This window comes from Echinops telfairi, unplaced genomic scaffold, assembly GCF_000313985.2.
Source record: "Echinops telfairi isolate 266 unplaced genomic scaffold, ASM31398v2 ScPeMD7_7;HRSCAF=31, whole genome shotgun sequence".
Taxonomy (NCBI): Eukaryota; Metazoa; Chordata; class Mammalia; order Afrosoricida; family Tenrecidae; genus Echinops; species Echinops telfairi.
The window spans coordinates 268,095-287,356 of record NW_022103904.1 but is presented as its reverse complement, the minus strand read 5'-3'; the positions used below and the strand labels follow the sequence as shown (position 1 = coordinate 287,356).

Here is a 19,262-nt window from a genome sequence, read left to right as displayed (position 1 = left end):
TGATAGCCGGGCACCATCAGCTTTCTTTGCCACATTTGCTTATGCACCCATTTGTCTTCAGTGATCCGTTCGACACCCCGTGATCACACAGGTTAATATGTTGTTCCATGTGGGCTTTGTTGCTTCTGAGCTTGTATTCCTCTTAAAGGAAGCCGAAAGAATAGCCATGAATGATTTCTTTAGATGAAAGAATGACGCCAAAATAGTAATCCAGCCAAATTCATGTTAATAAGCAAAAGCAATAGAAAAAAATTGTTAGATCAACAAGTAATTGGGAAATAAGTGCATATAGCTATGCAGAAAGTTGTTGAAAGAAAAATTATAGTCAAGTGAGAGGATCATAAGGAAGGACTAAAAGTATGTGTCTATATAAATTTATGTGTGTGTGTGTGCTGGAGAGGTAATTTATACCATAACATTCAGAATATTGAAGTGCACAACTAATTGGTTCTTACTGTATTCACAAGGCTCTCTAATTCCAGAACAATTTTGCCACTCAAAATGAAACCCATTCTTCCCATCTTCCAGTCCCTGACAACTACTACTCTTAGAAAATTTATATAAATTTACTTAAATTATCTGCCGTATTTCACTTAATAAATGGTTTCCAAGTTAAATTAATATTTCATTCCCTTTTATGCTGAATGATATGTTTTTTTCTGGAGCTAGCGGCGCCCAGCAAACCAGCTCGCTGGGCAGGCCCCACACCTGATGTTTCACTATAGGAATATACCGCATTCTGTTTGTCCATCCATCAGTTAGTGGAACTTAGGATTGATTAGACATTTGGGCCACTGGTCATCATTTTTTCATGAACATTCTGTGCATATTTTTCCCTGAACATGTTTTGAATTTTCTTGAGTATGCATCCAGTTGGGTCATAAGGAAGACCCTTGATTAGCTTATTCAGTGACTTTTTTCTGAATTTCCTTTCTCAAGTCTGTATTCTTGGTCAGAGATATCCTCAAATACTTGGGACCCATTTATCTTCTAGATTTTGCTGAACGTCTTTGTGTATATGTTGACTTGTATTGTTATTATTGTTAAGAATCATTGAGTCATTTATGACTCATAGGGACTGTGTTAGTCTGGGTAGACTAGAGAAACAAATCCAGGGTGACTCTCATAGGTGTATAAGAAAGAGGTTATATAAAAGAGCAATTGACTGTTGATAAAATGTCTCAGCCCAGGCTGGATCAAGTCCATAAGTCCAATATTAGCCCATATGTCTGATACCAATCTATGAAGTCCTCGTCAGGCTCACAAAACACATGCAAGGACGCTGAACTCAAGAAGATCACAGGCCAGTGGGTCGTAAGTCTTCTGGATCCAGTGGCGTTATAAGCATCTCAGCACTGGCAGGGTCTCTACTTGGCTTCTCCAGCTCCAGAAGTCTGGTTTCATCAGGGTAGGTCCATGTGGCTTCTCCAGGTCTAGGGCTTTTGCTGCTGTCAGCATTGATCCATGTGTCTTGTCAGTAGAGCGTCTCTCAGGGAGTGAGCAGAGAGAGAGAAATGTCTCCTGTCTCCAAGGAGGAAATACAGGAGTTCCCAGACTTCTCAGGAGAAGGCCATGCCCACACAGAGGCCTCATTGGCTATGACCCGATTGACAGACTAGACTCTACTCCTTCACTCTTAATCCTCTCAAGTCCCAAATTGACACCAGATGATGTAACTACCCCAGGGACCTTATGCACTTACAAGAGAAATGAAGCACTACCTAATCTCGTACCAAGCCCACGATTATTGCCATATTTGAGCCCATTGTTGCAGCTGCTGTGTCAATCCATCCCCTTGAAGGGCTTACTCTCTTTTTTAGGCCAACCAGGCATGATGTCCTTCTCTAGGGCCTGTTCTCTCCTGATCACATAGCCAAAGTCTGTGAGATGAAGTGTTGCCATGCCCGCACCTATGGAGCATTGTGGCTATACATCCTCCAAGATAGAGTTGTTTGTCCTTATACATTTAGCATTCTTCTCTAACACCACAATGCGAAGACATCCATTTTCCTTCCAATTTCTTTACTCCTCACATTAATACGACAGGATTGAGAATAGCATGGTGTGGATCAGGCACAATTTAGTCTTTCAAGCAACATCTTTGCGTTTTAACACTTTAAAGAAGTCTTGTGCAGCAGATTTGCATAAAACAATAAGTAAACCATTTGATTTCTTGACTGCTGCTTCCGCGAGTGCTGATTGCTGATCCAAGTGGAATGAAATCGCTGAACAGATTGAGTATTTCCTGTGTTGATCATGATGTTCAGTTGTATTTTTCCAGTTGTGAGGATTTTTGTTTTCCTCATGCTTCCTTGTACTCCATAAAGAAGACTGAAGTCTTTGATCTTCGCCAGTAAATCCTTCAAGTCCGCTTCACTTTGTCAGCAAAGTTGTTGTTGGTTCACGCCTGTGGCAACCAGGCAGGCAGTTGAAAATACCATGGACTGCCGAAAGAAAAAGTCTGTCCTACCTGAAGTACAGCCAGAATACTCCTTAGAAGTGAGGACGGAAAGATTTCCTATCAAGCACTTTGGACGTGTTATTAGGAGAGACACGTCCCTGGACAAGCGTATCATGCTTGGAAAAATCGCAGAGTAGGAAAAAGAGGAAGCCCCCTCAATGAGATGAGTTGGCGCAGTGGCTGCAACCGTGAGCTCGAACATGACAACCATTGTGAGGACGGGCACTACCACACAGGGTTCCGCTCTGTTGCGTGGTCTCATTATGAGCCAGAGCTTCCTCGACGGCATCTAACAATAACAACAGCAGCAGCAGGCCGTGGACAACTCTACCGTAAATGACACTTCTTGTGTGCCCAGGACCTCCAGATTAGCCAGAGGTGTGAACTTAGTGCTTTCTCTGGTCCTTTCTAAGCATGGGCTCAGTCCTGAACATGGACATGGTCTTCTAGATGCCCTTGAAAACACCGAAGCTTTCAAATCCTTTGTGAATGCCTCATTACTCAAGCTTATTTCATAAGCGATGGCTGCCTACTTTCTACAACGGCTATTCAACATTTCAAGTACTCATGAATATTCAAACAAGCGTCATGTAATTATTTTTGGTAAATTCTCCCAGTGAAAATATTTTTGCATTTCTCAGAATCAAGTAAGTAATAGACTGGTGTGCAAGTTGGGTCTCCCAGGGACCACCAGACAGGTTAAATAATGACCATCTTGGAGTGTGTGAGACTTTGAAAGAGCTCCATGCTCACTCTGGTCTCTCTGGTGGTTGCCAAACTATTCGTTTTTACTCTGAATGTGGGTTGTTATTTGAATGCAACCTCAGAGCAGACGTGTGAGAAATAAGACAAGGGCATGTTAAAACACCAAGTGTTTACTTTTATTATTGAGAATCAGGTATTTTTTAAATCATCACTTCCACGCCATGAAAAGGCTATTTAATTTTTCAAGTCAGTTCTGAAAAATTTTATTCTGATAGTTTTGTATATTTTTCTGTTGCTTTTATGGAAGAAATAATTTTTGAAGTTTTACTTGAGCATTTTTGGGCTATGCACCTGAGCTATATTTTAAAGGAGATTGTCTTTTTTTTTTAGATCATTTTATTGAGGGCTCTTACAGCTCTTACCACAATCCATCCATCCAGCCATTGTGTCAAGCACCTTTGTACATATGTTGCCATTATCATTACCAAAACATTTTCTTTGTAGTTGAGCCCTTGGTATCAGCTCATCCCCCCTCTGCTCCCTCCCTCATGAGCACATGATATTTTATAAATTATTTTTTTCACGTCTTACACCGATTGCTGTCTTCCTTCACACAGCTTTCTGTTATCCATTCCCCTGGAAGGGGGATATGTGTTGATTATTGTGATTGGTTCTCCCTTTCTCCTTCCACCTTCCCCTTCCCCTCTGGATATTGCTACTCTCAATATTGGTCCAGAAGGGTTTATCTATCCTGGATTCCCTGTATTTCCAGCTCTTATCTGTACCAGTGTACATGCTCTGGTCTAGCCAGCTAGAATTTGTAAGGTAGAATTGTGGTCATGATAGTAGGTTGGGGAGGAAGCGTTAAAGAACTGGAGGAAAGTTGAATGTTTCCTTGGTGCTATTTTGTCGGGGTTATACTTCACTCTGGCTTGTATCTTCCTTGTGACACTTCTGTGAGGGGATGTCCAATTTTCTACAGACGGGCTTTGGGTCTCCACTCCACCCTCCCCCTCATTCACATTGATGTAATTTTTTTTTGTTCTGGGTCTTTGATGCCTGAAACCTGATATCATCAACATCTCATGATCATATAAGCTATGTGCTTCTTCCATGTGGGTTTTGTTGCTTCTCAGCTAAATGGCCACTTGTTTATATTCAAGCCTTTAAGACCCCAGATGCTATATCTTTTGATAGCCGGGCACAATCAGCTTTCTTCACCACATTTCTTCAGCTTATCCACCCACTTTGTCTTCAGCAATCGAGTCCAGAAGGTAAACATCATGGAATGCCAAGTTAATAAAACAAAGTGTTCTTGCCTTGAGGGAGTACTTGAGGAGAGGCCCAATGTCCATCTGCTACCTTAATACTAAACCTACAAATATATGTACATAGATTTATTTTCTTATTGTTTTATATATATAAATATATTCACATATGTACATGCCTATATCTAGACCTCTACAAATCCCCTTTGCCTCCTAGTTCTTTCCTCTATTTCCTTTACTTTGCTCTTGTCCTATTATCATATTTGAACTTCATTTGGCTTTCAGTAATTCCTCTCAGCTACATTGCACTTGATCAAGCACCACCAGGCATCCTGCGCCCTTATCACCATCGATTTTTAGATCACTTGTTGTTCCCTTGTCCCTGGGTTTGTTGGCACCCCTCTTCCTTGCTCCCGTTTCCCCCTTTCCTGTGTTCCCCAGGAACCATCAGTCCAGTTTTTTTCTCCTCTGGATTGCTTATCCTGCCTATCTTATCTAGATAGACGTGCAGAGACAATAATAAGCACAAAAACAAGACAAAGCAAAACAAAACAACAAAAGAAAACCAAAACAACAATAAAAAAGCCTAAATAGCTCCAGGTCTGTTTGTTGACTTTTATGAGTATTTTCCAGTTGAGTGTGATTAGATGCTAGGCTCTGGCTCCAAAATTTATTTGTGGTATTCCTCGGGGACTTCATTGCTTTGCTCCCCTGGCTGCTCTGTTGCCCACCTTTCGTGTTTTGCCCCAGTGTGGTGGGGTCAGATTGGGCACAATCCCCACACTGTGTCTCCAGTGTTGTCCCCTGTAGCACGATGGGTCAGTGAGGGACAACGTCATGTCTCATGGTGTGGCCGGACCTACGGTCCTCTATGTGCATTGGCTGCTCTGAACAGGAACAGCATCCTTGAGGCATGGTGGGCCAGGATGTGTTTTACTCTCTCTCCTTCCAAGAGATTATCTTAATATTTTCTCTAAATAATGTAAAAAGAAACGCTGCTGACATGAAAAATCATGGGTGGTTCAGAAGACACTTTTAAGTCACCAGTGAGAAAGCGCATATACATTACAACATAAATTATGCTTTTGAAAGGAATAGTTCACCCCCAAGATGCTCTCCATCGATAGTTTCCTCCTGATTTCAATCCTCCATTGAGCTGAATGACCAAGAGAATAATTTGGAGGTGATGGCATATGACTTCTGAGCATGTATGAGGCTAGTTTGCAAAAGACATGGGCACTTCCACTTTTGGCTCTTGTGGAGCTTATTTTTGGGAAAAGCGAATGATATGGTGTGAGCTCACAACCCATCGATCAGTCATACAGTGGTGGCTTGTGTGCCGTTATCATACTGAAAACTGCCAAATGCTATTTCAAATGGTAACATGGTCATCCAGGGGAAGTAGGGGTAAGCAGGGCTTCTGGACTGGGAAGAAAGATCTAGCAATCTACTGCTGAAAATCATTCAGTGAAAACTCAAGGGATCGTGTGAGAGCAGAGCTGTTTGCTCTTTGGGAAAGTGCTGACAGATCAGCCCAGAGAACTAATGAGCCAGCTGGCCTCACCTTCTAAGATCACATGTATACGTTCCCTCTTGCTTCCAGAGAGGCTGCTGGGACATAGAATTCTGTTTCTTCTTGTCCCTGACTTCATCCTCCCCTCCAGTCCTTAAACAACTTGGCAGAATTATTCATGTTTCTTTGTATACCCTCAGATAATCGTCAACTATCCCTTTGTCGCAAAGGGATAGTCACAAGATGCAGGCTACGTGACAAGGAGTGTATATATAAACCTGCTGTGAATAGAGCTCCTGACCGGGGAGGGTCTTGCCTTCATGTGTCCCCACACGCCAAGTGTTCTGTCTCTCTACCTCTTAATCTATAACTTTTCTTGTTTGCAAATTGTGCCCTCTCGAACCCTATTGATCTGTAAGAGAACCCGTCTCAATTAATTGAGCTTATGGGATCACAACCAGAAGATAAGACTCCTAGACTAGAAAGCACTCAGAATACACAGCGATGAGAACAATTGACTCAATTATACCAACCATGTTGAAAATGGCACATTTTTTCTACTTTACATAGTGTGACCATGAACTGACTCAATTGCAGCTAGCACAAGGAGTGATGGCACTCAGAAATACCTACAAGTCCCTCATGTTCTCTGCCAACAACCAGCACTAACTTACTAGGTATACGATGAAACCACCTTGAAGCTAATTAGCCTCAGCTCACTCACGTGCTCCTAGGACTGTTGTCTCAACCAACGTCTGGCCGATCCTTATGAGAAGCCTTTAGCTGGATCTGCCAGCTAAGTTGCTCCCAAATTTGTGACTCACAGACTGATTTAAGCAACTGGGTTTTGAGATAATTAATTATTAAGTTTTGAAGTAATTGATTATCAAGAGAGTATGCAATCTAAAACATTTCCCTAAAAGGAAGCAAAAATCTTAAAAAACAAACAAAATACCATTTAAAAATTACCCTCTATGTAGATGCAAAGCCCATCTGTAGACAATCAGACATCCACTTACAGATGGGTCACAAGGAAGAGACAAGCCAGTCAGGGAGCAGTATAGCACCAACAAAAACATACAATTTTCCTCTAGTTCTGTAATGATTCCTGCCCCCTACTATCATGATCTCAATTCTACCTTACAAATCTGGCTACACCAGAGCATGTACACTGCTACAGAGAAGTGCTTGCAATACAGGGAATCCAGGATACTTAACCCCCTCATGACCAATAATGAGAGTAGTGATACCAGGAGGGGAAGGGGTAGGTATGGGGAGAAAGGGGGAATCAATCACCATGATCGACATATAACCCCCTTCCAGGGGGACAGACAACAGAAAAACAGGTGAAGGGAGATATTGGTCAGTGTAAGACATGGGGAAAATTTTTTAAAGGGTTCATGAAGGGGAGGGAGAGTGGGAGGGGGAGGGAAAAATGAGGAGCGGATACTCAAGTAGAAAGAAAATGTTTTGAAAATGATGATGGCAACATATGTACAAGCGTGCTCGATGCAATAGAGGTATGTATGGATTGTGATAAGAGCTGTCAGAGCCCTGATAAAAGAAAAAAAATTACCCTCTAGAAAATACCAGCTCAGATAATGGGCGAAGTGCTTTGATACCTATCAGACTTTCAAGGTTATGCTCAGAGCACAATAGATGAGTGTAAATGAGCCCTATTCATTTTCCGAAGGTGAAATAACTCCATTACTAAGTTCGGAAAGCATGAAAACCCTAATCTCACTTACAGACTTAAAGATCCCAAAATGTCCTAGTCACAAATGGAGTCTAGCAGAGTAAGGCTCTTCAGAAATGCAGTGTAAACCTATACATCTACAAGAATTTATACTCAAAGTGCTAGCATCAGGGTAGGTATGAACACATGGAATAAAATTGCAAGAACTCAAAAACCAAATACATTTATCTTAGACCAGCATGAAAGAGCCCTTCCATACTTAGATGAAATGTCATATACTGTTATACACATATCATGTTTCATATACATGATATACAATTGTGTTATTGAGTCAATGTTTCACACTAGATGTATATATGATACATATATATGACTTATATTGAAACATGACAATGTGAAAATATCTCAAACCTAAAAACAGTTCTCACCAATAAGTCAGAAAACAAGTATCTCATTTTATAAAATAATAGTAACGAGTAGTTGAGAGAAGGAATTCAAATGCCAATCAAAATAAGACAAAAATGCATTTTTTCTGGTAACAAAAATGTAAATTGAAATAAATAAATAAATAAATAAATAAATTGCCAAAATTAAAAAACAAAACAAAACACTACCTTGTATTGGGTCAGTTTGAGGGGGAAAAGGGAATAGAATTGATAAACTTTCTGGAGATTATTGAGGCAGATGTCTAAACCTTAACATCAACCCAGATATTTTCCTTGTTGCTTGAAATATGAATGTTTTATGTTCTTATCATTCCTTATTTGTTTTTCTTCATAGCTAACCTTCCTACTCCATGAAGTAGATTCCGGCTCAGAGGGGCCCCAAATAGGGTTTCCGAGACTGTACGTCTTTAGGGTTGCAGAGAGCCTGAGCTCTCTTCCAGAGCAGCACGTGGGGTTGAACTACTGATTCTGTGGTTACTAGACCAATGCTGAACTCCCAGCACCACCAGGGCTCCTTTGTTTACATATACAAATGCATTATTTTTTAGCAAAAGAAAGGGTAAAAATAACATACATTTTGTTTTTTCTTTCAACTAGGTGGAGGGGTCAGTTTGTTGCATAGCAAAGCATGGAAGTGGCATTTTCCTTATTAAAAAAAAACAAAACAAAAAACCACCCCAAAACAGTTCTAATAATCTGGCATTCTGTGATGCTCACCTTCCCGATACCATACTTGAAGTCAAAATAGGTACATAAGCAAATGTGGTGAAGAAAGCTGATGGTGCCTGGTTATCAAAAGATAAAGTGTCTGGGGCCTTAAAGGCTTGAAGTTAAACAAGCAGCCATCTAGCAGAGAAGCAACAAGCCCACATGGAAGAAGCACACCAGCCTTTGTGACCGTGAGGTGTTGATGGAATCAGGTAACAGGAATCAGAGACCAAAAACAAACAAATATATTAATGATGGGAGCTGGAGTGGAGACCCAAAGCCCACCTGTGGACAATTGGACATCCCCTCACAGAAGGGTCACAAGGAGGCAACGAGTCAGCCAGGATGCAACATAGCACCAATGAAACACACAAGTTCATTAATGCTTCCTCCCCCTCCCCCCAATATCATGACCCCAGTTGTACTTTACAAATCCAGCTAGACCAGAGCATGTACACTGGTACAGATAAAAGCTCTTAATACACAGAATTCAGGACAGATAAACCCCTCAGGAACAGTATTGGGAGTAGTGATACCAAGAGGGTAGGGAAAAGGTGCGGGGAGAAGTGGGAGAAATGGGGAACTGACTACAATGATGGATGTATGACTTCCCCCACCCCACTCCAGGGGAACAAACAACAGAAATGTGGGTCAAGGGAGACAGTGGAAAGTGTAAGATATGAAAAGAATAAGAATTTATAATTTATCAGGACCATGAGGGTGGATGGGTAAAGGAAGGAGGGAAAACAGAGGAGCTAATACCAAGGGTTCAAGCAGAAAGAAAATGTTTTGAAAATGATGATGGCAACATATGTACAAATGTGCTTGATGCAATTGATGTATGGATTGTTATAAGAGCTGTAAGAGCCCCCAATAAAATAATTTATTAATAAAACAAAACAAAACAAAAACAGAGGCATGAGCTAACTTTGGTTTCCATTCATTTCACCACATTTGGGACTTGCTAATCCCCAAACCCACTATCATCATGTGCATTTCATCATAATGACCACGTACAGAGTTTCTGAGACTATAAATCTTTATGGGACCTGACAGCCTCATTTTTCTTCTGAGGAACAGTTTCTGGATTTGAAACGCTCACCTTGCAGTGAACAGAATAATGCTTACCTGACAGTACCACCCGTGTTCCTTCAGAAGTCACGACATACCTGCAAATAGCGGACCACTCGGCAAACCAGGTCAGGTGCCATGAAGTCTCCGGTGAATCGCCAAATGATGTCTGTCAAAATGTTGACCAGCCCTGTGAAAGAGTCTAACCAAAATACACTGCAGTGAATTTCAGGTTCCTTCAAATTTGCAGCTCTGTTGTGTAGCTGCAATGAATTCTTGGGAAAGATCATTTCTTATTTATTGGTATCTTTCTATGACTACCGGGGGGAAAAGTAAGGAAAGGCTTGACTTTATTTATCGGAGCGTACTGCCACTCGGATGTAACCAGCTAGGAAGGATTTCAATACTCACCGAAGGGGAATCATATCAACCGAATAGGCAACCTCTAAGTAGCAGAAAGGACTTCCTCGAGCATCAGGTCAGTCTTAAACCAAGGGCTGTTTAAGGATCAGTGAAGGACAGCCCTGAGAAAAGCAAAATGCTTACTTTGGGAAAGGAGTCACTGCGTGGTGCAAATGGTCCACACACTCCGTTGTTACCTGAACATTAGCTGTTCGAGTCCATCCTGTGGCAACTCAGAAAGGCCTCAGAATGTACTTTGAACAAAAGAGCCACTGAAAACACAGGAGGTTGTCATGGGTTGGAGTTCATTTTCTCTCAACCATCTGTCTGTCTATCTCTCTATATCTATCTATCTATCTATCAATCTATCTATCTATCTATCCATCCATCCATCCATCCATCCATCCATCCATCCATCCATCTATCTATCTATCTATCTATCTATCTATCTATCTATCTATCTATCTATCTATCTATCATCTATAACCTTTTGGAAGTCCCCTAAGATTCCCCTTCCTGAATTCATTCTGTTTTAAATCGACTTGTACCTTTTCTTCCCCTCCCCCCAATTTCTGACTCCAATTTTTCTACTTATTTCCCCCTTTCCCTTCCAACTGTTGCTTTGAAAAAAGTCAAGTGAGTGATTTATTAATTTATTTGACATAGATTGACATAGGTTAAACGTCAGAGCAACTGAGGCCAAGGTTTTACAGGAAACTTGGTTTTCCTGTAAGCAATTCATCTTCACTCAGTTTTGTAGTTACAGGCTCAACACCAGGGAGGAAAAACATGTACCTATACAAAGCTCCTCCACTGATGCACTACAGACATCACTAATGGATTATGTGATCCAGACTCTCAAAGTAGTGCTGCTGGCAGTCCCATGCAATTGATCAGAGAGGCACGACAAGACGAATCACATGTGTCATCTCTGACCTACTTAGTCATGCGATGTACTTTATATACAGATGTAGATTTCATAGTGTAACATTTGCAATTTAACTGGGAAAATAACTTAAAGGCCTGGTGACAGCAAGCAAGTATTTGTATGTTTTCCAGGTAAACAACAAGGTGCGTACCATGGACTCAAAAGCAGTATCTCTAGAAATCCCCCCCAAACAGACACCTGGTAGTGATTATCAGGGGATTGTGAAAGATGTGAATCGCTCTGCATTGACAGAGTCTGCAAACAAGGGGACTACTCCAGATGGCTATGTCCGTGTTTATTTTTTTGCCAACGGATCACAACAAATAGAGGCTATAAATAGGAGCGAATAGCCCTCCTTGAAGAGAGGGTGAAAGAGTTGCTGTCACACCTCCGAATGCTTTGCAGTGCTTCCGACTGTGGGAGAAGAACAATCCGTATGTTACTGCAGAAAGAAGAAAGGGTTGCTGTCGTTAGTGGAATCGAAATAGCATCTTTGAGCCAGCCACTACAAAGTGATGGGCAAACAGTGATGGGTTTCTGGAGCGACCTCACAGATTTGAGGAGATGGGGGCCGTGGTTGATTGGCAGCTCCTACTTCCATCAGACGGCTCCGGACAGATGATTGAACACAGTGTGGTCTGAGTGCTGGCCAATTCCTGTCAGATAAGGCATGCGTCTAAGGGAGACTCTTACTCTGGATGTCCTGTTGAGCTGGCTAAGATATTCTCGGCACTGCACTGTGATCTAAGGCTCTCTCTACCCCCTCTTTCGTTCTTTCTCTTCTTCAACAAGGGATGAAAATTGTCTCATGGACTTAAGACTGTGTACTTCTGATCCCTTCTCTTAGCCTTCACTGGGCACAGCAAGAGTGGGCCTCGATAAACTGGGCTTTGTGGGTTGGCTAAAGTATCACCTCCCTGCCAAGGAGAACCTTGTCCTGAGTGGTATGTGAAGCATGGATAGTTCCTGGCACAGGCAACTTCCCAGTTATTAAATGTTTTGCCTGTGTTGGTCTGGGGAAATATCTGGGTGGAAGCCAGCATGCTATTGACTCAGGCAATTGAGAAGTAGAAGGTGAATAGTAGAAGGATACTGAGAAATGAAAGGTCATTAAACAACAAGAAGACCTACATTTGAAAGCCGGATCTCATGGGTAGTTTACAAGGAAGTCCTTCTGTCTTGTAGTGGGAGGATGGACATACTGAAGAAAAAACTCAGCATCAGATAGTTAGATTCCTAGACTTCTATAGGCATTTAAACACTTTGCCGAGACAGGTTTCTGGTTAAAACCTAGAACCTGAAAGTATGTGGTAGGGACATTTAAGTGGGCATCTCCATTCATTTTTGGTCTGAAAGACCCTTAAGCATTCAAAACTGGCAGAGGCAACCCATCCCACTGAACTAAGAACCAGTACTTATATATGAGCAAAACACACAGTGTACTTCTCTGAACAAGACTTCAGGAATTGGCCCCACCTTCTCTCTTAACTGCCAGGAGTATAACCAGACAAATAAATACCAATGTAGGCTAACTGGGGACATGCTGAGTCTGATAATGGAGTGAAGAGCTATCGCCAAAAGGAAATACATGAATCGTTACCATCTCTGTCCAAAAGCTAATGACCTGGTTTTATGGTGGTTGGTGCTGAAATATGAGACTGTACTAAGTAAGAATTCATCAACTTGAGGGTCACTTTCTTTAGAAATGAAACATAACACCTTGGGTAGTTGGTTTTGTGTCAATTTGCCTAAGTGAGGAGTTCAGTGGTTTGACAGTTGAGGTCTATAATTCCCCATGATGTGGCCTAACATAATGTAATCACCTTCACGATGGAATCTGCTGTGAGCGGCCAAACAATTGTTAGAAGTTTGGGGTGAAGGCAACCCCTTACTCAGGCTACAGTCCTGATGATGTTCCCGAGTGTGTGGCCTACTTTATCTGTAAGTGGGTGCTGGTCAAGCAGGTCTGGCTCCTGCCTCTCGCTCATCTACCTGTGGTTCTTTTGACTTGAGTCAACACTTATACCATATTGCTTGCTGAGCCTTGGAGCATCAGACACCTGCCATCTGTCCTGCCAACCTTGGATTCATTGGACCTGGCAGCCCTAGGCTCGATCTGCTAACCTTGGATTCAGCAACCTCTGAAGCCACTAACCTGTGGTCTTCTTGCTTCCTGGTTGATCTTCTTGCCTCCCAATTCACTAAGCCCCATAGCTACACAAGCCAGGAGAAGCCTCCATTTTAACATCTGACCCCACACTTGAACTAGAGGGCTTAAGACAACACTCTTAGGATACAGGGCTAACAGGGCTAGGATAGCTCATAGAAGTCTCACTGTGAATATCAGGCTTGAGCAGGAACATGAAAGTTGTGGATTGTGATCTGATTAAATAACAATATTATGAAACGTTTCCTTTTAAGGAATAGACTGGATGAATGAGTGGAATGGACATTATAGTAACTTGGGTATTCTTTCTTGATTGATTAATTAGTGTGTGTGTGTGTGTGTGTGTGTGTGTGTGTGTGTGTGTGGCCGGGGTTGGGGGGTACAATTAAACATATGCATCTTGGGTCTAAGTAGCTATATAAAAAACGGAGCTGTATTTTGCTAAAATGTCTTTTTCTCCAGAAGCATAATCTCAAATAAACCTATTTCTGGGATTATGCCATCAGTGGAAATGTGCCACTGCATTAGTGATTTGCTGTTCAGCAAATGATGCTCTCAGATCAGTGAAAACCTAGTTAGTTACCTAAGTAATTGAGTGCATTGCAAATAAGCTGTTCCTAAATGGTAATTAACAGGACCTTGGGCATAAAGGATACACTTTAAAGGCTTAATCACTTCCGTGCATTACTCTTGCTTTTAAAAATACTCTCGTGTTCTCTGGAAAATCCTAAGAAACTGTATTAGTCAGAAAAGACAAAACCTACTCTTGGAAAGCTCTATTATTCCTTTGAGGTTTTCTTGTAAAGATGAACTTGCGAATGTGGGTGGAGTGAGGAGAAGTCAAGAATGAGGTGTGCCTGAGCTGATTTGGGGACGCACACCTCTGATTCCTGTGAGAGGTAGGAGCAGAAGTGGCCAGGCCCACCAAGGACTCCCGTGCTCCTGGTGGGTGATTATTTGTGGCGTTTTGCAGGAGGAATAAGACCATTGGCTAATCTGGTGAAGTAGTTGAGAATAGGCAGTTAAAAGGGTTTCTACTATGAACTGCTTGTGGTTCCTTCACACTACTTAGATATGTCACTTTGCTGTGAGTTGGGTTGACCTGATGGCAGTGGGATATGGGTTTAATACCCTTTGATTGTGTTGCTTCTTTGGCTTGGAAGGAACTTTCTGTACCTCTGCCTAAAGACTGTCTACTGGCTCCTCAAGATTTCATTCAAGGTTAGTTTATTTATGAAGTCATTTTGAGTATTGGCCTCAGTTTGATTAATCCCTTTTCGGTGTCTCTCCCTACACTTCTCTCTTAATTGCTTTGCCAATACTATTGTAAGAAAGTACCACAAAATAGTGGTACTTTAAAGACCAAACACTTCTTGCCTCCCGGTTCTGGATCCTGGCAGAGATCACGATGGTGGCCGTGTGGATTTCTTCTGGGGTTGATTTCTCTGAGAGAGATTCGGTCCCATCCCTCTCTGCTAGCTTCTGGTTGCTCTAGGTGTTCTTCTCCAGCTTCTGGTAGGGCGAGGTGTTCAGGTGTCTGTTGTGTTGCTACCGCAGTGTTACACAGCATCTCTTTGCCTGTCTCTCTGTCTCTTCTCTTCTTTCATAAATACATCCCTCAGATTGGATTAAGACCCATACTACCCCAGTATGAATTCATAATAACTTAACTGTTAGCATCTTTGAAACTGTCTTTCTAAGTAAGGAACTGCTCACGGGTAGGTTAGGACTGCATCATCTCTTTATAGGGGACATCATTTAATCTTTAACAATAACATAAGAATCACTAATGCATTTTATTTTATCTCTCTCTCCTCCTATTACATTATGGGCTGGCAAAGATAATTATTTTTTATTCATCTTCACATTTTCAGATCCTAGCATTGTGTTTCGACAATGGTCAATGGTGACTTTCTTTAAATGGATCAGTGCTACTGAGGATTGACGCCTTGCAGCTGAGGTGGCATCGCAGTGAGCGGTTTGAGGCAAATTGTCATGTCTTTCAAGGTCTTCAGATGATGACAATGATCACAGGGTCAAGATACTAGAAGGAGGAACAGGATTGGGTGTGTAGGTTTCCGAAAGGGGTCCCTGGATTTTAAGATCTCTGTCCGATTATAAGCTTCTACTGGCCAATGGCTGTGATTACTTGTGCCCTTTTCATACTGCCTAGAAAGATACCAAGTGTTGGCTAGAAGGAGAAGGAAATATGGATCAAGTAAATGAATTTGTAAAGTTCTTTAAAATGCAAAGGCCGTCATTATAGGACTCACCCCTGCGTCAAGGGAAAGTTGAGGCACCATCCCTAGACCTCTGCTTGCTTGCTCTCAGTTGCTGTTTGCAGTTCCCCAGATAGAACTGAGCCCCATGAATAATTGTAGCCATCTGTGTTAGTTTATAATGTGTTCGTCCAGGTTGACTGGAGAAACAAATCCAGAGACATTCATATGTGTGTAAGAGATAACTTTATATTAAGAAGCAATTATGCATCAATAAAACATCCCAGCCCAGTCCAGATCAAGTCCATAAGGCCAATATTAGTCCATAAGTCTGATATTAGCCCATATGTCTCATGCTAATCCATAAGTTCTTCTATAGACTCAGGCAGAATATGCAATGATACTGAATGCAGGAAGATCACAGGTCAGTGGGTGAAGTGTCTTGTGGAAGCATCTCAGCGCTGGCGTGGCTCTCCAGGTGGTTCCTCCAGCTCCAGGGCTCTGGCTGCCGTCAGCATAGCTCCATGTGGCTTGTCCACAGAATGTGAAGCCCAGAGAATGTGTCCTGCCTCCAGGGAAGAAGACGAGTCCCCAGAATCCTTAGAAGAAGGTCATACCCACACAGAGGCATCATTGGCTATGACCTGATTGACAGGCTAGACTCCACCCCTTTGCTCAAATTGACCAGAAATTGTGTAACTGCCACACCATCTGGTTAACTCTTTCTTGGCAAGTGAGTAGCAACTGAATGTTTATCACACTGAATAAGGTTGATATTAAATGTAAACATAATTTTGGTGGAGAATTTGACATTTCTGATTATAAGATTTTATTAACTCCATTTGTACTGCTCTGAACAAGAAACTGCTCTGACTTTATTTAAGGGACACTGGACGAAAATTCCAACTGTGGGTTTCCAGAGTGTGTATTGCTACAACCCAGCTCAATGTCTTTAATATTGTTGATTTGTTGTTAAAGCAAGAGAGGCAATCATAGCTAGTTTGCTTGAGTTTGCACAAGAAACCATTTTTGATGTTCCTAAGGGTCCTGGTGATGTAGTGAGTTGTGCATTGGGCTGATAACTACAAGGTCAGCAGTTTGACTCCACCAGTGAGGGAGAAAAACGAGGCTCTTTACTACCATGAGGTTTGGGGCAATTCTACTCTGATCTATGGGCCTGCTTTAAGTAGGAATCCACGTCATGGCAGCAAGGCTTTTGCTTGTTCATTTGAGAGTCCCTGTGCCAGAAGAACAAGCCAATGTGATTTTGATGATGAAAAGCCAGAAAGGTCTTCGAAGTGGAAATGGTGAGACTTCATCTCCCCTACTTGGAATATGTGATCAGGAGAGGGCAGACCTTAGAAAAGAACATCATGCCTGATAAAGCAGAGGGTCAGAGAAAACGAAGAAGATCCCAATGAGATGGATTGGCACAGCGGCTGGAACCAGGGGTTCCAAATCACATCATGTAACATAAGATCACCACAACACAACCTAACACAACACAACACTACACAACACAACACAACAGCCATTGTGAGCATGGCACAAGGCTGGTGGTGTCTTTGCTGTGTTGTGCGTAGGGTAGCTTTGATTCAGATTGCACCTACCAACAACAAGGCTCCCTCTCACCCGACTTTTCTAACAGCAAGCGCAGCCTGGAGGACACTCTCAATGTTGACACGATTTGAAGATCTTGCGTGAAAGTCTGTTTAATGGTAGAATTTATATTCCCTAATCAGGCATGAGGTACTTAATTGACAATTAAAAATCTTCCTCAGGAAATAAATCCCAACTTCTCTGAGTCTTGAGCTCATTTTACAGTACTGATATAATCCTGGCACTCTGCCCTTCACCAAGATTAACTACCAGCTGAGCATAATGGCCTACACTGTCAACTCCCTGGCTCTTTATTAATCCCAGGAAAGTGGCCCGCACCTCAGTCATTACTGCTCAATTAGGTAAATAATCACCACATCCATTCTCATCAGGGTACTTTCCTCACAAAAAGCTTTGTTCCTGAGATTTTCAATGGGTCTTAAAAGTCCCCATTGCAACCAGTGTCTCCCCTTTTCCAGTTGTCCCCCGACCATATACAAATCCCGTGTCTCTTCCCATACTTCCTCTCGTTGCCCCTGTCATGTGTGAGAGCCCACACTCTCGTGAAGTGAGGCTGCCTGCTTCCATCTCTGGCGATGGGTGGGTTTTCGGATGTTCCCGCAGCAGGTTCAACAAGAGCAAATGTGCATCGTTTGCTCTTGCTGGCTTCCTCCAGTGCTTTGACCTCCCAGGGTATGCCACACTTTCCAGTTGTGACCACACTGTTCCCAAATGCCTGAGGAAGGCAGCGCACAAAGGTCTCGTTATTTCCATTCAAGATGGTCACCCTCGAAGACACAATCTGTGCTCACCCCGACCTTGTGAGGTCACCCTCCTGTCTGACCTAGCTTCTCTCCTTGTCTTTTCCCAGATACCACCCACACCAACAGTTTTGCATGATATTCTCTCTCAGCATCTGCTTTCCAAAGACCTGAACTTGCAACAGGACGTAAGCTAGGAAGATTTTGTACTTCGTAGGTTTTACCTCCGCTAAAAAAAAAAAAATCTATATACCGAGGGGGGAAAAGAATTCCAAATGGATGCTAAGAATAGTGGATTAAAGTATGAAAAATAACAGTATGTTTATGCAGTCTTAAAATATTTATTTATTGCCACGAGAATAGAATACTTTTGGTGCTAAATACAGTGAAGCGATGTATCAATAACATGACCAATAAGGGGATAAATTGACATCCATGCCTCCTGAGATTGCTTGAGTAGGTAAAGAATATTGCTACAAAATCATAGAAACCTTTATTCAACAAAAAGCGAAAGTGTGAAGCTATTGTTTCTCAACACACTCACCATCTGAGTCTGCACATGCCGCAGGCTGTGTCTCTGTCTAGCCCTGCCCTGAAGCGTTTTGTGCCCTTCAGGCGACACCATGTCCAAATGGCAGCTGTGGCAGCCTCGACAGACTCAGCTGCGGCCGTTGAAATGCTCTTTGAATTTGGGAACAAAAAGAAGTCTGCCAGGGCGGGCGAGCTGAGGGTGGTGAGTAGATGGGTGAAGTCAGCCCGTGAACCCTCAACAAACGACTTTCCTGACCTCTCTCTCGAATGCTGCTGTTATTGTTTCTGAAACTTATTCATAATGAGCCTCAATGAGCCTTCTGTGTCTTTTAAGAAAATCTTTCAAAATGATCACTCTGGAATGCTCCAAAACAGTCACTGTAACCTTCTTGACTGATACCTGGACCTTGAATTAACTGACCTGGCAGTTCACCTCCATTTTGATTGGATTTTTAATCTATTTATCTATCTATTTACTTATTTTCCCCAAAGCCATCCTAGCAGACAAAGACAAAGATATTGCCGAAAGAATTTGTCTGCAGCTCACTCTGATCTCAGAGACATGTTTAACATGTTCTAGTTGGAACAAACCAATGCATTCATGGTGCATTAGAAGCCTAGTCTCAATTATTTTAAAAAATTTTAAATTTTTATTGTGAATCGGTGGTTTACAAAGCAGATCAGTTTCCATTCAATAACTCAGACTCCTTTTGTTTAATCGCACTGCATTGATCCCACCGTCCTCCTGTGGTTTCTTTTGTTTAATCGCACTGCATTGATCCCACCG

At 42.1% G+C, this 19,262-nt stretch overlaps 1 protein-coding gene across 2 annotated transcripts in view; it reads right to left on the bottom strand.

Moving 5' to 3' along the window:
* NPSR1 (neuropeptide S receptor 1) overlaps positions 1-19,262 on the bottom strand; it is a 214,679-nt gene that overhangs the window by 66,378 nt on the left and 129,039 nt on the right. Inside the window, exon 3 of one of the 2 annotated variants that reach the window (XM_004708016.2) lies at positions 9,967-10,070. The exons of the other annotated variant lie outside the window; for it this stretch is intronic. Coding sequence (XP_004708073.1) covers positions 9,967-10,070 — 104 coding nt within the window. The remainder of the gene's footprint in view (positions 1-9,966; positions 10,071-19,262) is intronic. 2 annotated transcript variants of the gene reach the window in all.